The 16969-nt window shown below is 40.4% G+C and overlaps 1 protein-coding gene across 9 annotated transcripts in view; it reads right to left on the bottom strand.

Annotated features, from left to right (window-relative positions):
• Positions 1-16969, bottom strand: part of pde10a (phosphodiesterase 10A) — a 56038-nt gene that overhangs the window by 6519 nt on the left and 32550 nt on the right. For 4 of the 9 annotated variants that reach the window (XM_023963184.1, XM_023963187.1, XM_023963185.1 and 1 more), the window contains exons 3-17: positions 9453-9481; positions 8490-8613; positions 6700-6749; positions 6466-6606; positions 6207-6362; positions 4753-4803; positions 4202-4260; positions 3587-3638; positions 3144-3286; positions 2934-3026; positions 2672-2858; positions 1268-1410; positions 1105-1188; positions 859-1009; positions 623-778 (exon numbers count right to left, since the gene is read on the bottom strand). In XM_023963184.1, coding sequence (XP_023818952.1) covers positions 623-778; positions 859-1009; positions 1105-1188; positions 1268-1410; positions 2672-2858; positions 2934-3026; positions 3144-3286; positions 3587-3638; positions 4202-4260; positions 4753-4803; positions 6207-6362; positions 6466-6606; positions 6700-6749; positions 8490-8613; positions 9453-9481 — 1619 coding nt within the window. The remainder of the gene's footprint in view (positions 1-622; positions 779-858; positions 1010-1104; positions 1189-1267; positions 1411-2671; positions 2859-2933; positions 3027-3143; positions 3287-3586; positions 3639-4201; positions 4261-4752; positions 4804-6206; positions 6363-6465; positions 6607-6699; positions 6750-8489; positions 8614-9452; positions 9482-16969) is intronic. The other 5 variants (XM_023963186.1, XM_023963188.1, XM_023963190.1 and 2 more) reach the window with 2 other exon arrangements.

Genomic DNA, 16969 nt, shown 5'->3' with positions numbered 1-16969 from the left:
GCTCACTGCTACGAACGAACTCTCAGCAACAAGGAGGGGAAGGGGGGCGGGGTTGCTTTGCCCAAATGGTCGGAGAATTTCCAATGAACTTCTGCTGCTCTGCAGAAACTATGTCCTAGAAAACCACAGAATTTATTGATTCTGGCTAAAAACAGCATCACCATAATTAAAAAAAACACTGCTAACATTTTCACAAAAACATCAAAAGACGATTAAAGTGTGACTTGAAGTGTGTTCCGATTTGGTATTTTTTTAATAATAATCCCTTTACTCTGGCATCTGTTTTATTTTAACTTTACCTTTCAAAATAAATGTGTTAGTGACTTATCCTCCTAACTACATAGAAAAAAGAACATGTCCAACTAAAGAAGTTTTTTTTAAATTAATCAAAAGCTACAGTTCCCAGAGCCACAACCTGTTACACTTGACATCACTGCAAAGCACCAAATGTCCTCTGTAGATTTCGAAATTAGTTACTTCAGTAATATGTAGTGTTTGGTTCAGAAATGTCTTCAACAGAGGACAAAATTTGCGTTTCTGGTAGCCAGGAGGATACGTTGATTTGAGAAAATGAAGTAAAACGCTGAGTTTTGGGTGTAAAAAGAAGGTGTGGGAGCTCTACCTGCAAGATAGAGACAGTTTGGGAGAAGTGATGCTGCTCCATGGTGGAGGTGGAGTACAAAGCAGCCAGCGGGTGATCAAACTTCTGCAGGTAAGCGTTGCTGTAACCCCTATGATCCAGATCGTGGCACAGGCAGGCTATCAACAAGCCTTTCTTCTGCAAAACAAAACAAAACAGAGGGGCTAAATCAGCAGAAAATTGCACAGATGAATTGTGTTGGGTAGAAATAAGCAAACCTCCAGCTCTGTGAAGCTGTCGGGGGTTTTCTGCAGGATGGCGTACATGCAGTGTGCCACCGTCACCGCGTGTTTCCAGTTATGGTAGGGCACACGGCGGTAGTTCTTGCGCACAGACATGGTGAACCTGCACAGCTTCTCCAGCTCAAAGCTGGGCATCAATACAGGGAAAAAAAAAAAAAAAGAAACGTTGGGTTTGGTTTGTTTTTATTGTGCAGCAGGGACTTCTGCAGCTTTACAGTCTACCTGTTCTCTCCACAGGAGTTATGAACCATGTAGATAAAGACGGCAGGCCAGATTTCCTCAAAGGGGCTGATGTCAAACTGGAACCTGGAGAAAGGACGCAGAAAGCTCCAAAATTGGCATCTATCGCACACTTGAGCAGACCCACGAGGGGCTAAAACCATACGTTTCAATCTCTTTATAGATGGGTGTCGGGAGGTTGAGCTGGGTGAGGGTCTTCCACTCCTCTGACGTGCAGATGCTGTGATAGGACAGCTTTTCCATCGTCACTCGGTAAATGCACTCAGAATGCCGGATTCTGTGGTACATCTGCATAGGACAGGGAGAGTCGCCGGTTAGCAAAGCGTCCTGACAGAAGACAGAAGCTGGACGTGCAGAGGCAATGCTGTAGCGCAGGTCACAATAAGGTAACTCGTTCTTCCTCTGCACATCTGGTTTGCATCCCGCCCCCCCCAGACACACAGGACGGAGATAGTCAGGTACAGGCGCCGGGCCTCACACTTCTAATCATGAATTACACTGATTTAAGAGAGTTTCCCAGACACTTGAAGCATAAATAGTTTCTAAACATAAATCCCGATGGATGCCGGCCTCAAACTACTAACATGCATCAGTTAGAAAAAGAACTTTGGGACGTTGGTTTGTTAAAAAAGCTGAGGACCGGTGAAGAACTCACAGGAAAAAAGGTTTTTGACAAACAAACCACGCTGTCAAAGCTTTGGCGGGTTTCCACGATACAAGAAGAGACTAAAATCAAAACATACAACTAAATTGTTCATTAATTTTTCTTTGTTTGTGGTAGACCTGCAATAAAAAAAAAAATTAAAAACTACTGCCACTCACACCCTCAATCTAACATTACCGGCACAACAAAAGTGGCGAGCAAATAGTGGAGCTGTGCGGTTCTGAGCTAAATTCCAGCTCAAACGAGGAAAACTGACGTAAATGGATCTAGTCGTCTACAAGTGGACGTATCAGAACAAGCAGGGAACCCAGCATATTTCTTCGCTCCGCTCCATTCCGATGCATCCGCCTGCAGACAAATGGATCCACCAACGTCTTTGTTTTTGTCATCTGACCTGGAATCTGGATCTAAACTGTATGGCTCAGATACTGCTCGCCTTTTTTGTTGCACCAGTAATGTTAGGTTGGGGTTGTGAGGGGCTGTAGGCTAGCAGGAGAAAGTGTAAACAGAGATCTCTCAGCAACAGGGAGGGGAATTTTTAGTGAACTCCTGCCGCTCTGCAGAAACTATGTGCTAGAAAACGACACAAGTTCTTTTATTTTGGCCAAAATAGGCATAATCCTAATTAAACGACCACTAAGAATGCTTTGAAAATAGATCAAAAGATGATTGTAGCGGGGCTTAATGTTATGTTGACTTTTATTTACTGTTGCGGTAAAATTGAAATAAGTTGTTTCACTTTTGCTATTTGTCCCTGGATCATCATTGCAATATGGATCACTAATATCATACATGGAAAGTTATGCTCATATCCTGCAAGCCCAACTTTGTGGGTCAATTTGTGCGACTTTTCCATCTGCTTCCTTCCCACACAGGCGTACTCACGTTTGCACAGTGTAAGGCCAGAGCGCAAAAGACAGCAAACATCTTGAAGTTGTTCTCGTCTGTTTTAGTGAAGGCACTTCCGCACAGCTTGTTCACCATCTGAACCACACCGATGACGGTCCCCCTGCTCACGATGGGCATGCAGAGGATGTTCCGCGTGGTGTACCCAGTTTTAAGGTCCACCTCTCTGCCAAAGAAATAAAATGAAGGCTTCACACAGAGTCTCTATAATGAGTTTGAAAAAAAAAACGCAAGTGTTTACCGGTTGAACCGTGGGTCTGCATAGGCATCTGGGATATTTAAGACTTCCCCTGTCCGCGCCACTTGACCAGCTATTCCCTTGTCTATAGAAAACCTTAAAAAGAAAGACGAGAACTGACTATATGAACCAATTCAACACATTTCCACTGATGGTATTGATAATTCACAACCGAAGCTGATCACTTTTGTGGCACAAACTGCAGCTTCTCACCTGATCTCTTTGGTTTTTCTGAAGACAGGTTTGCCCTCTTTCTCTTCCCCGATGTCAAACAGGTCAGAGTACAGTTCTTTGTTGTTGTGATCTACCTGGAAGAGTGCACACCTGTCCGCATTCACCAGGTTTTTTGCATATATCTGCAAAACACCAACGCAGGAATTTACATGCTCAGAAATGCCGGCAGCAGGGAAACTTGATTTCAGCTCTAAATTTATTCTATTGTAGCCGTAAAAACAATTCTATAGTAAATAAAATACATTTGAGGAGGTTTAAGGTAACCAAAAGCATGCAGATGGGATGAGTTCAGAAAAAATTATGCTTTCAAATAAAAAAATTAAAAAAAGAGAGAAAAAACTGTCAATTAAAAAAATTCTCTTGACTGTATAAACATGCAGGAGATTTCCACAGACTCTCACAGGCTGGATGGAAACACTCACCATAATATGTTCAAGTAGAGAATCTATTGCCACAATGTTATCAAAGTATGTTCTGTGTGAAGAGAAGAAACCACATGTTTGAAAACAGGAAGCTTTCATAACTTAAAAGAGATTTTCAGAATACGAGCTCAAATTTATGTTTAGAATGAACTAAAAATAGTTCTATATGTCATGACATATAGAAGTTTACGTATAAAAAAACACACATATCATTTAAAGGTCTATATTATTTGTGACATTTTAAAAAATAAAATTCTAATCATATTTTTATTGCAATAATATTTGCTCTTTTTTTAATTAATTAATCAGTTAATGAATTTGGCAATAAAAAGGCAATACCATTGTATATAAAAGGTATACTGCCTCACTTTTAGAATAGACCAAGTTAACTCGTAGTACACTTCCTACTTTTTTCTAAGGGCTAACTCTTTATTCTTTGACAAATAAAAGCTTACCTATCTGAAAGTTAGGTATTTTAGGCAAACACATTATCTTTTATGTCTCCCCAAACTTGTTTTTGGTCCCAAATGACTGAGTATTCAATCACAAAAATAATGCCATTTGAATTTTAGTTTGGATAAACGTCCATTTAGAGAAAAGGAGAGCAGCTCTTACTTTGAAACATCTAGTAGGAAGTCATTGAGCTCTGTCTGCTTGGCAAGGCCTCGGCACACCTAGCAAAGAAAGAGGGAAATGTGTCACGGCGTACGTCACAACTGATGTTCACACAGAACATTTAGTTCAGACTTTTGCAACTTTCCCTCTGCAGGAACTGCGGCGTGTCGGGTTTCTGTAACAACGGCGTGCTGTAGCAGAGAGCAGCCAGCTGCCTGCTCTGCCGTTCACAGGTCCACTGCACCCTGAGCTGCAGAGGGATGATGCTTCTCTGAAGTATTATGCTATTTCTTTTGTTATATATAATGACGTCCCTGGGGGGGCTGCTTGTTGAATCTATGGCGTAGTTGATTGGACTGGGCGCAGTGACAGCACAGTTCTGGTACACAGTGGATTTCCCACCGTAAAGAGTCAGAACAAACAAAGTCGCCCAAGAACATAATAAGAGGGACTGAACACAAAACTGCCCGACCGGTCCCTGGTGAAATGCGGTTTCTGTCGTCAGGCGTGAATTTTCAAACTTAGGTCGACCTTTGCTGAAGTTTGCTCACCTGTACCTGATGAATGGCAACTGAAGCCCAAGCCAGATTAGCTGTTGCAACCTGGAAAATGAAGAGACACAGAGTTTCAGGTCAGAAGAGAAAAGAAAAGTTCCCTGGTTTACCTAAGACACACAATTCTACCAATTTACCACAGTCATGGTTTCATAATAAAAAAAATAAAACTTAAAAAAAGGCAGTTCTCTTTCTGTTGGTCAAATGAAACCCACAGAAAAAATGCATCTAAAGATTGATAGCACAATGAGAAACGATGCAACAATAAGATTCTGCAACAATGAAAGGACTGCAAAAACTAGAAATGGTTTACTGTTTTTGATGATAATTATTTATCACTTAATGAAATTCACTAAGTAATAACATATTTTATGCTGACGAATTTTATTAAAGTAGTTTTTTTGTCCATTTTCTTTTAATTTTTTTAAACGTTAACACACTTCACTTTCTTTTTTAAAGAAAAAATGTTTTTCCCCACAATATTTTCTATTTTGGCACAAAGATAAAGTAAAAAAAAAGAAGAAATTGTTCATTTTTATGTTTTTCCTTAGTTCTGGGGTCTGCAACCTTCAACCCTTTAAGAACTTTTCGGGTGGATTTCTCACTGACTTAAAGGGCCTATATCATGCTTTTAATAAGCCTTCAGAATAAATTATATCCATATACAGTGGGGTAAGGATTCACCAATTGTGAAACCCACCCTATCCCACCCTAAAAAGGTGAGAGAGGCCTATAAATTACATCAAACATATACCTCAACTAAAAGAAAATCAGATAGTCTGATTTTTAAATGAATTTATATGTAATTTATGGTGAAAAATAAGTATTTGTTAAATAAAAAAAGTTTGTCTCCATACTTTGTTATATATCATTTGTTGGCAATGACAGCAGTCCAACGTTTTCTGTAAGGTTTTCACAAACTGCTGCTGGTATTTAGGCCCATTCCTCCACAAAAACAGAAACTTATAGATAAATTAGCCTTTTAAATTTTTTTTAATTAGTTTGCAGCTTTTGACAGAGGTTCACATGGCTTCCTTTCAAAATAAAAGACGCATGGGATCATCTCAATGAAGAAAATATAGCAGTAAAGTGTAACGTCAGTGTTTATTTATAGAAAAATGTTTATTTTTCTGTTCCTGTTCTGTGATGCACCCAATCAAAATAGATTCTTAAAATTAAATCAGAGCTAAACTAGTGGTCATTACAGATTTTTTGGCCGATAGATCAATATTAAAGTTTTTAGTTTTTTTTCAAAAATACATAATCCCCTTCAAAATCCAGTGCACCTTAAGTATGGATTCTGGTTGTGTTTAAAAACGTGTTACTCCTAAAAATGAAAAATGTGCTTTTTCTCTTTAACCAGAGATCCACAAAAGAGGGATAACGGAGTCACCCGTGGCTCTGGAGCCTGAGGTTGCAGCTTCGAGGTGTTTTTTCAGGGTCACACTGACCTCCTGGTGGCTGAGGTTAAAGGGCTCCTTGCCCCAATGTCGACGGAGCTCCAGGATGGCGACAAGGTCGCCGATGGCAGTGACGATGGGAAGGCACAGGACAGAGTGAACACGGATCCCTGAGTCCTGTCCTGTGCCGTCTGGGAATCGGTCATCCTGCGACACGAGAGATTTTATGCACCTTAGCAGCGCAGAACCGCAGAACTTGATTTACTGGAACCATGCACAGATGGTGGCAGCGGTGTGCAGTCAGCCTCACCCCCACGATGTCTTCTACGAGGACGGTTTTGCGAGTCTTGGCAACGTAAGCGGCAATGGTTGTCCCAAACGCGATGGGGCCAGAGGGGACAAGGCTTGGAGGCCCATCCTTGGCCCCCGTTGGAGTGAATAAACATAAACTCTGTTGAGAGACAGACTCAGTCAATGCAAAAGAACGTGAAGAGGGAGAAGAAGAAAAAAAAAACAGCACTAAAAAAAAGTTCTGTGTACTCACATTGTTGCATTCTCCCAAGAAGTAAAGTGCAAAACTGTCAGCTTTTGTTGCTGTTGAGAAAGAGGAGCTCGGTGACTTCAGCTGCTGCTAAAACAAGCTCCAGATGGAATCTGATATAATTGACAGGTGCCAACTAATAACAATCTGTTTCCAATGTCCTACATAACAACAGGAGGACTCTGACTGAGCCTTTGACTGCCTTCCAGTTATCTCATTCCCAGTCCTCCTTTCCAGTCCCATTCTACCCTCATATATAGGTCATGTTATCAGACAATGTGACAGCAGAGAGGCTGCTGGAGCAGACAATGCAAAAATGATCAAGAAGTCAATGAGAACTGGGATTTTGATGACCTGCTATATGTTTTCGTTTGCACTTAACCCCATTTAAGGTCTTTTTTCTTCTTTTTTGCTTGAACATACAAAATATTTGATACTTGTAGAATATTTTAACTTCTGTTTGCACCCCCTCTTTCCAGGTTTTTCTCAAAATCAGCAGTCGGGAATTCTTTGAATCATTAAGAGCTAGGATCTAGAAATAAGGAAATTATTAACAAAGACTATAAAAAAACTCAACTTTTACTTTAATTTTTTGTTCTATTTTAAGGATGTTCTAAAGTTTAAAAGTTTGTTCTAAAATGAGTTATTTTCACTTATTACACTAGTTTTTTTTGTCACTGTAATCACAGAAACTACCATTAGATTAATAAAAACTCAAAATATACAAACCATTTGCTTCACCTTGCAACCTTAAACAGTAAAAGAGCCAAAGTGCAACAAGAGCCCCTGTTGCAGTAGATTTAAATTAAATAAAATAATGTAAGAAAGTCAAACATGGCATTTTCTGTCATCATTTGGTGCGAGTTCATCTTTTTTTATTCTTCTTTTACAATCGACTATAAACATGACATCATTGGTTTTATACTTGAAGAACTCTCTCTGACAGCAGTTCAACCTTTTACAGCTTTTTCTCTTTTATCTGACATTATGTTTTATCTGATATTATTTATTCATATTGTTAGCATCGTTGGCCAAAGAGCCACACTGGCGGGACTAAAGAGCCACTAAAGAGGGCTCCGGAGCCTCAGGTTGCAGACCCCTGGCTCACCACTAGAAAAAAATACTTTGAACTGGGATGTATACCATTTTATGTAACAGTTAGATTTTTTTCAGCTTATTTTTCCATTTTTGAATGCTTGTGTGGAACTCCTTGTCTAGATAAAAATAACTTGCAGCACTGAGACAATTTTACTACTTTTGTGTTATTTTTATTGTGTTCTTTTCCTATCTTTTCTTTTTACAGTGTATGGATTCATTGACAAGTTCATAAATTGTTTTCATTGTCAAACATGTCATTTGTTTATTGTTTATCAGCACAGTCATGTTATTTCACAATAAAAAAAACATATTTTTGACTGTTTTTAAGTTTTACATTGAATTTTTCTTGAACTTTTGACATGATTTGCTGCAGGAAGTCAAACGAGTAATTGACCTACTCCCATGCAGACACTTCCACTTTTGTTATTAGACTTTTATGGATCAGTATGAAGGCAAAACAGCAGCTGATAGAAAAACAAACAAACTGGCAGCAGGCATCTTCTGAAGACTTTAACTGCAGAAGATCCCACTCCCACTCCTTCAAGTTGTTGCAGTGGTATTCAGAATATTTGACCCCAAGCTCATTAAAGGATGTTTATCCAGACATTAGTCATAAACAGGGAGAAATGTCTGTTCTCCGTGTTTTTCTTGGAGCACCAACGCATCGTGACTGGACCAAAGTTTGGGGCTTTTACCTGTTTTGATGATGTTGGACAGCTCGTAGAGCAGGAGTTTGTTGTCTCCTCCAGCGTCCAGGCGCTGCTCCATGTAGCTGTTGAGCTCGTACACCACGCCCTGCATGTTTGTGTCCTGGTACTGCTGGACACAAGACACACAGACATTGCAATTCCAGCGTTTCCCATAAACACTGAGATTGAGTTTCAGAATTCAGCAAACGCGAGGAGGAATAAATAAATAGAAACAACGGTTTGCATTCTTACTGCTTCCTGTCTGTGAGTTGCTGCAGCAAAAACAGATTTGGGGTTTTATTTTTGCTCCCCCAGAGTTAAAGAAAATGATCTTAATACTGCCCAGAGATCTGCTTCTACCTCAGAGAAAACACCCCACAAGTCCTTCAAACTCCTCTGAGACGTTGAAAGCAGATCGGAATATTTCTGCGAGTGTAAAGACAAGACATCCAGGAGAGCAGCTGAGCAGAACCATCACCCATGGGACGCCCTCTACATCCTGTTTGCACAGACGTATGGATGACGCACCGGGGGGTTGAGGGGATCTCGTTTATTTGCGTGTCCACTCGCAGCTCTGCAGCGGGTGCTGACACCCAGCCTCCCCTGATGCCGCTGGCAGAGGTGTGAACATGTTCGTGGAAAAAGTGGAGCTGCTTTTTTCACGTTTCATCCCAGCTGGGGACTCAAACCTACAACCAAATGATTTCCAGGAACCCCTTCCCGTTGAAAGCCTGTTGCCTTTGTCCCGGCGTTTTAGGAAGCAAAAGTGCTGCTCTACAGGAGGAGCCGTTGTTTGTGAGCCGGGACTTTTCCATAGTTAATGAGGGGCGACACTGAGCTCTGTGCACTGAATGGAAATGAGTTTGAGCGGCTTGTGAGTTCATTTCCGCGACTTTGAAAAAAGCTTTGAAAGTTCACCATGGCATGTAGAGCTGGGAAATCATTGCCGAGGATTATTCAAAAACGTACCCTGCTGACTTCTTTAGCTGACGTGTCATCTGCGAAGAGAAAAACCACAGTTAACAAACAAGTTGCGTCAGTATTAGTGTGTGCTTTTGGGGTTGAAACAGTTTCGCTGCACCACATCCTTTAAGCTTTGTGACGCAACCATGTTTTGTTTTTAGCTGAAAAAAAAAAGAAGGCAATTTTTAGGTAGAAAACCTTTTTTTTGTTGTTGCACAATTTCTGACATGTGCATGAAAAGAGTAAAATTTCACATTTCAGTGCAGCTCTGCAAAGAACTCGCTTAAAAAGAAATTCCTCAAATTGCAGATGTTTTAAGTTGGAAGCTGCCTGGATTCAAATGTTGATCAGATGCTGCATGGATGCTCTGCACATTAAAGGTCTGATTCCAGCAGCTGCAAATAAGCAAAAGCATGTGCTGTCCTATCAACAGTAGTCAGGCATTTAAAACGTATTGAGTAAAAAGCAGGAAAGGAAAGGTGCAAAAGTGATGCATGGTTAAAAAAAAAAAAAGATGTGAAAACCTCCCACCGGGGATGCTTTTGTTCCACAAAAGAGCCAAACTTGGTAAAGAGAAGAAAAATCGTAATGTTTGCACTAAAAGCTTCAGTCAGTCCCAACAGTTTCCGGACTCAGAACCCAAATCGCTCACACGGCTCAAACAACTCTTCATCACATGTGGGTCCAAAGGCACAGGAGAACAATAACATCTCGGATCCCTTTGATAGTTTTCATGTGACTGGACCGTGGTTAAAGCTGGGCACATTTTCCGAACGTCAACCCCAAGTGCTGACTTGAGGTGATGCTTTGAAACGGACTTCTCTGACCATGTGAAAAGAAGAAATCACAAGCAGCTGCACTGTTTGTTGTTTTAAACATTCCTCCAGCATGCTTTGACTTTCCTGACTTAGCTATGAGATAGACCTATTTTAGAGCAAACCCCTGGCTGGGGAATGACGTCAATCAGAGGACAAAAGAGCTGCGCTTGAAAAAGATGTTAAAGCTTTTTTTTTTTTTTTGAGGGAAAAAAAAAGACAACCTTTTCTCATTTTTTTGACTTTGTGAGGCTTTGACAACCCAGAACCAAAAGTTTTTTTTCAAACAAATACCGGTTAATATTTTCAACTGATGACAACATTAACTCTATGATGCACAAATGTTAAGAAAACCATCTACAAAAAAGAGGAAAAAACCCATTTTAATCGTTATTCAAACCTTACAGAAAAAAATAGGAAATGAAAGCCGCAAGTGGCGCTGTATGGCCCCCTGCCCTTGCTGCACCCTCATTGGCTGAGTGGCTGCTACACGGCCCTCACTCTCTGGTCATGTGACAAACTCATTTAAAAAACAACAACAAAAACCCCAACTTTTCCAAACAGTGGAGTTTCGGTTGGATTTTTCTCCAAAGCAACCATTCCACTATTTGGTCTCCTGGGTGTGACAAACAGGTCGATGTATTTTTTTAGAATCTGTAAAAGTAAAATTTTTGGAATTCTTTGTCAACAAAGGTGTTTGTGAACCACGTGTCAACCACACTCCCAATATGTTCATATTGTTTCGCTCAGCTTGAGCCAATGAGTTCTACACGCCAACGCAAAATCTACAAGAAAAAAAAAAATTGTTTCCCATAGTAGTTTCCAATTATGCTCAAGGTCTTTTTCATTTTTTGTTATTTAAGATGGAGCCCTCTTCCCGAGGTCAAAGGTCAACAAAATTTCACTTGTGGTTATAAATTTAACTTGGTGGCGCCTGTGTCACATTTCTTAAAGATCACTCAAACAAAAGTATTTTGCGAAAAAAAAAAACAAATTTCACGCTTCGTCAAAAAAATGGTCACGCAGTTGTAAGTCGTGTGGCCATCCCATAATATTTCTAAAACTTCCTTTGGATATCCCCAACACGTGTTTTGATTTTGTAAGAGATTTTAGCCCCATTTATTATTTTTGATTATAACATCTCCTATGATGTCTTGAGTTTTTGGCTGTTTTTTTATTTGTTTTTTTTCCGGGGTGGTGGGGTGGTGGGGTTGAGGGGGGGTTCACCATGCCCAAAATTCATTTTCGCCGGTTATTAGGTGTGTGCAAATTTGTGAAATCTTGGCTCAAACAATCTGTTCCTTCACTGCTGCAGGACTGAATGAACGACCAACATGCAGATTGTGCAGCGTGTTCTGTGTGTCCAGGCCACACACCTGCGTTCTATGAATGATAGCTGAGAAGGAGAGCTGTGGAAATAAACCCAATTTGACCATAAAAATCAGAACTTTGTGAAAACATAACAAGAAATGGAATACCCACCATTTATTCTGACTTTTACTACATTCTGGGTTTTTTTCCCCATTTGAATAAACGTCCAGTGCCTCTGTGCCTGTGGTGTTTGGTAGCAAAAGCAACATGTGAAGATGGCTGGTTAACCTCAAAACTATGAGAAGTTTTCTTCTCCCGGGACCAGAGCACTCTCAGGCCCCCCCCATGCAACTTCTTGGCTTTTGCAGAAAGGGAAGCTCAGTTTTACCCCTCTCTCTTCACTAAAAAGAGGAAGAGCGTTCGCTTGCGGGTGGTGGGGGATGGGGCTGCCACTTTGGAGGCAGGAAAACACTGGAAGAAACGTGATGAAGATGCAAAAAGAAAGTGCAGACGCTGCCTCTCAACATCTCTGCAAAGTGTTGCTCAAAGACAAAACCAAGTAAAATGGCGAAATAAAGTAGAACTATTTAGATTAGATTTGAAGATTTAAAAGTTTTGGATGTTCCTGATAAGAAAAGTGATGTTCGCACAAGACTTCATTACAAACATCATGCATGCAATGAATATAAGGTCTTGGCCACACTTTGAAATCCCACTCCTTTAGTATTCAGACTCGGCAAATTTGGTCCGCTGAAAGTGAACCAGAGTTCGCTTCCACTGATAATCTGGACCAAACTTTCTGTCTAATTGCATCCAAGAAGACCCTGGTCCGAAATCAGGAACCGCGCTCTGACCCATCTTTCGAGGTAGTTTGTTTCCAATCAGACTGGCCTCCGGTTCGCTCCGAGTTTCCTCAGTCTGAATACGCTCCGGCCTCAGAGCGGAACAACTGGACCAAAAAGGCCACCGTAGCTGGGCATTACAGGATGTAAACACAGCAATGAAGCAACGATGAAGTCATTGAAATGTGGTCGGATGGATGCAGGCTCAATAAAACAACTTTTTATGTGATACACATTGCTTCTCACTGTTTTCCTGACAATCTATATATCATAAACACTTATCAGCTTTCTTTCTTAGCTGTTTCCTCAGTAACTGCCTTGCAGCATGCCTCCATCGAACCAAAGTAAAGTGTTGTACCTGACTTGATACAGATTTTCAAAGTTGGTCAGCAAAAGATTAAATAAGTTAATCATTCCGCCAAGGATCGCAAAGCGCAAGACTTCCATTATTCCTTCTCTTGTTGCTTCCTGGCCAATGAAAATGGAAGAGATCTTTAGTCACATGGTTTTGTTTACAAGCTTTGGTTCGCAACAGAAATGTCCGGTTGATGAAAGTCTGAATAAACCCTTAGATTATCTTAAAGCTTTTAGCCAAAACAAGAAAAACCTGTGTCGTTGTCTACAACATAGTTGTAGTTTATATGAAATTCAGCCGTCCGTTGGTGCAGAGCAACCCCGCCCCCCTTTCCCCTTCGTGCTGCAGAGAGCTCTCTATTAACACGCTCTCCCGCTAGCTTACCGCCCCTCACAACCCCCCACCTAACATTATCGGGGCAACAAAAATGGATTTGAAATGAAAGCAACTTCGCACTCCACCCCGGAAACAAAGACGTTCCTGGATCTATTTGTCTGCAAGAGGATCCATCAGAATGGAGCAGAGCAAGGAGCCTGTAGGTCTTCCCAGCGTATTTTCTACGTCACAAATAAGATCTTTTTCAAACTGCAATTTTTTCATTTGCCCCGGAATTCGCGATTTGAAAAAAGAAGACATACTGTACATTGCATACATACAAACATAGATATAAACGCCATATTTTCATTGGAATGGGCCCTTCAAAGATAAAATCTGATCTGACCAGTCGTCTGGTTGGAGCACTTACATTAGCTTTTTTTTCTGACACACTATTAGCAGCTGCAGCATGCAGTGCTCTCCTGCATGCTTTTCCCTAGAAACCATACTTGGATGCACGTTTGGTCATTGTTTTGTTTGGTGCATGCAAAGAAAATGTACAGACTGCGACCTTTCTTGCAGCCGGCATAAAATGAAGGGACAATTCGCATGTCCCACCTGGCAACAATAACATCTTGGTTTCATCAGACGGGTGTCATGGGATCAACTCATGCGGGACAGGTACTCCTACAGCTGGGAAAAGCGTTACACTCCAGGTACAGTCTTCACGATCCGTCTGTACCCCAGAATGTGCTCACTGTGCGCACATGGAGAGGCGCCGACAGACATCCCGTATTTTTTTCAGAAACCTTCTTCTGTTTTTTAGGAAAACAGAGCCCGTCGAGAGTTTCTTAGAAAATTTGTTGTGAACACTAAACACCGCAGTCTCAGGGAACTCCTGAGCCGACTTCTTCTGGAGGAGCTTGTCACACAAAAGACGGAGCGTAAAAACTTTGACAGTTTGTGCTGCACAATTTTGACACGAGGCGTCATCATAGGACCTGCAAACATCTTCTGAGTACAGCTTGTGCCGCACTGTGTCCTGATGCAGGGCGTTAAGATCAGAAATGGTCGATTGTTAAAAGCGGTGGAAGGTTTATGCCGAAAATGAGCAGAATTTACGACAGTAAGGGGTGCCTTTTTGACTGTAGCGGCTCATTCGTAAGACTTTGTGTTTACATGCTGTGTTAAAACAGTTGTGGGCAGCCACAGGGGAATGAACTGACACTAAAAAAAAAAGAACGTAGAAGAAGAGATTGAAGAAGAAGAGATGAGGGATTCAGTCTGATAAAAAGTCAGTCAAATAATTTCCTCACGACACAGGAATAATGGGTCACTGTGCATGTTTATTGTAGATGTTTTTTACATCAAAAGCTAACCCATTTTCTGTTAGCTTTTAATGTAATAATCTATAGTTTTCCTCAAACAATTGTCAGTTCTGTTTAGTTTTATTCACAAATTGTGTAAAATTATTTTATTTACAAAACAAAAACAGTTTTAGAATGGAAAATTTACAAAAATAAATCAGTGTTTAATGGGATTGTGCTAAATTAGCAATTGAATCAGGATTTTCCAAACTGAAACTGCATTTATTCAGTATATCGACCAACGACTGTATATGGGAAGTGGACCGAGTGAGTGTGACGTCACCCAATGGGTTACTTCTGGCTCCAACAAAATGAAGCAATTTTTTTGTGATATGGATGCCGCCATGTTGGAGCCAAATGATGTCAGTAAGCAACATTTCTATTACAACCATTCTCGCCAATCTGTAGTGACCTTCTTGGAAGTCCACACTCCTGCCACTTGAAAGTGGGATACACTCTGTCGAACATTTTTGAACTTTGGACGTGGGGACCAGCAGGCTCCACCCACTTTTACTGGGGAAACTGATTGGTCAGTTCATAACCCAAATAACTTTAAACCCAATAACAAAAAACAAGAGTATTATCAAGAACATGTTAAAGATAAAGGGATCAGAGCAAGAATGGTTATTCTGACCAATAGAATGACTGAGGAAAAGCTATTTATTTCTCTGTAGAAGTCTTTGGGATTTTGGCTTCTTGGAGCCAGCAATCACTCCAATTTAAAAAAATATATATAACCAACTAGATAACTGGATTAAATTAAGTATAAAGAAAACTTTTTATGTTTTTTTTTGTATTAACCCAACATCTAATAAGTTTGCTTTCCGAAATTTTAGTAGTGGTACTGACTGTGACCCATAAAAGATAATAAACAGGCACAGAAACACACTTCCAACAGTAAATTTGAATGTCATTTCCAGTTTTTGACATCTACCTTATGCATCCATTTGGAGTTAAGCAACTTGTAAAGTTTAGGACAGATTTATGAAGTACATCCTAAATCAACTTTTATGGTGCTTTTGGAGACCTCAAGTCCTTACAGCATCACCTTTTGTGCATTTATATAATCAGCTTGTTGATGAACAACGCTGAATCTATAAATTGACCCCTTGACGCCTGAATTTATTTCTACTCATTAAAAAAAAGTGGTTTCTTATAGATACTAAAGAAAAAATTTGCTTTCAAGTAGTTAATGCAACTTTTGGGCAGAAATGGTTTGATGCATATTTGCATCAGAAGGCATTCAGAGGTTAAAGAACACATTTATTTAACCAAAATTATACCACATAATTTTTATTTCACTTGAAATTTGATCCTTGGAATGTTGTATATAGTTGTCCTATTGACGTCTTTTGATGCAAGTATGCAGGAAATCACTTTGGCTCCAAAACTACTTTAGTTTAGCCTGTACTTGAAAGCAGTGCAAAATGACAACATTTACTCGTCGAAATAGTGTAACATGCTGAGAAATATCAGTGAATTCTTAGAGGAAATTCTAAAGTAGAAAAAAAAAGTTGAAAAAGGTTATTATCCATCCGTTTTCTTAATCTGCTGTATCCCTTTCGGGGTCATGGGGTCGCCGGAGCCTGTCTCGGTTACTGATGGGCTAAAGATTGCCATTCTTTTGCAAAGCCAACATGCCCAATTACACAAATTCACACCCAGGTTCACCAATTAACCTATGAAGCATGGTTTTAGATTGTGGCCAGGAGAAAAAAACATGCATGCACAGGGAGAACTTGCAGACTCCACACAGAAAAGCCCCAGACAAGGGCCTTTCTCGCTGTGAGGCGAGAGAGCCAACCACTGTGCCAGCGTACAGCTTCAACCGAGGGTTAATGGAAGAAGAATGTTTGCTCCCGGAGAAGCATCTTTAAAAAAAAAAACAAAACATGTCACCAGCTGGAAGGATCTTCGTTTATTGTTTCAGTGTCAATACTTTATAAAACTGTTAAAAAAGACAACAGGATGGAGTTTCACAATAAAAGTCAAAGTCTGGACCCATTCATTCACCGTTAATGGTTTAGAAAAAGCTCCTCCGTTTTCAGGATTCTGCTGGATGCAGCAGCTGAAAGACCATTTAAGGTGTTCAGACTGGTTCTGCTGCATGAGCCGCTCATAAATGCAAAGCAAAAAAACTGCAGGTATTAGAGAAAAACATTTTTTTTTTTGTCTTCTTTGATAATCTGCAGCAATAATCTGCAAATTAACATTTTGACAAAGCTTCTTTAAAGACAAACGGCTTTGGGTCCATTAAATCCGCAGAGGCTTTTCTGGCAATAAAAGGCAAGAAACACAATCTTGACAAACACACACATTTGTGTGTGGATGTGCAGGCAAGCTGATTTATGTAATCCAATGTTGTCCATCACATGATAAGTGAGAACAACACTGGCTGCAGGGATTGCTTCCAGGAATCAGAGGCTATCTGAGTGACGGTCACATGATGGCAGAACCTGATGCTGCTGCGCTCACAAAAAATATTAGATCAGTCGCATCACCAAGAGGTGCGACTTCA

Source organism: Oryzias latipes, chromosome 15, assembly GCF_002234675.1.
Source record: "Oryzias latipes chromosome 15, ASM223467v1".
Classification (NCBI taxonomy): domain Eukaryota; kingdom Metazoa; phylum Chordata; class Actinopteri; order Beloniformes; family Adrianichthyidae; genus Oryzias; species Oryzias latipes.
This window is presented reverse-complemented; position numbering and strand designations above follow the sequence as displayed.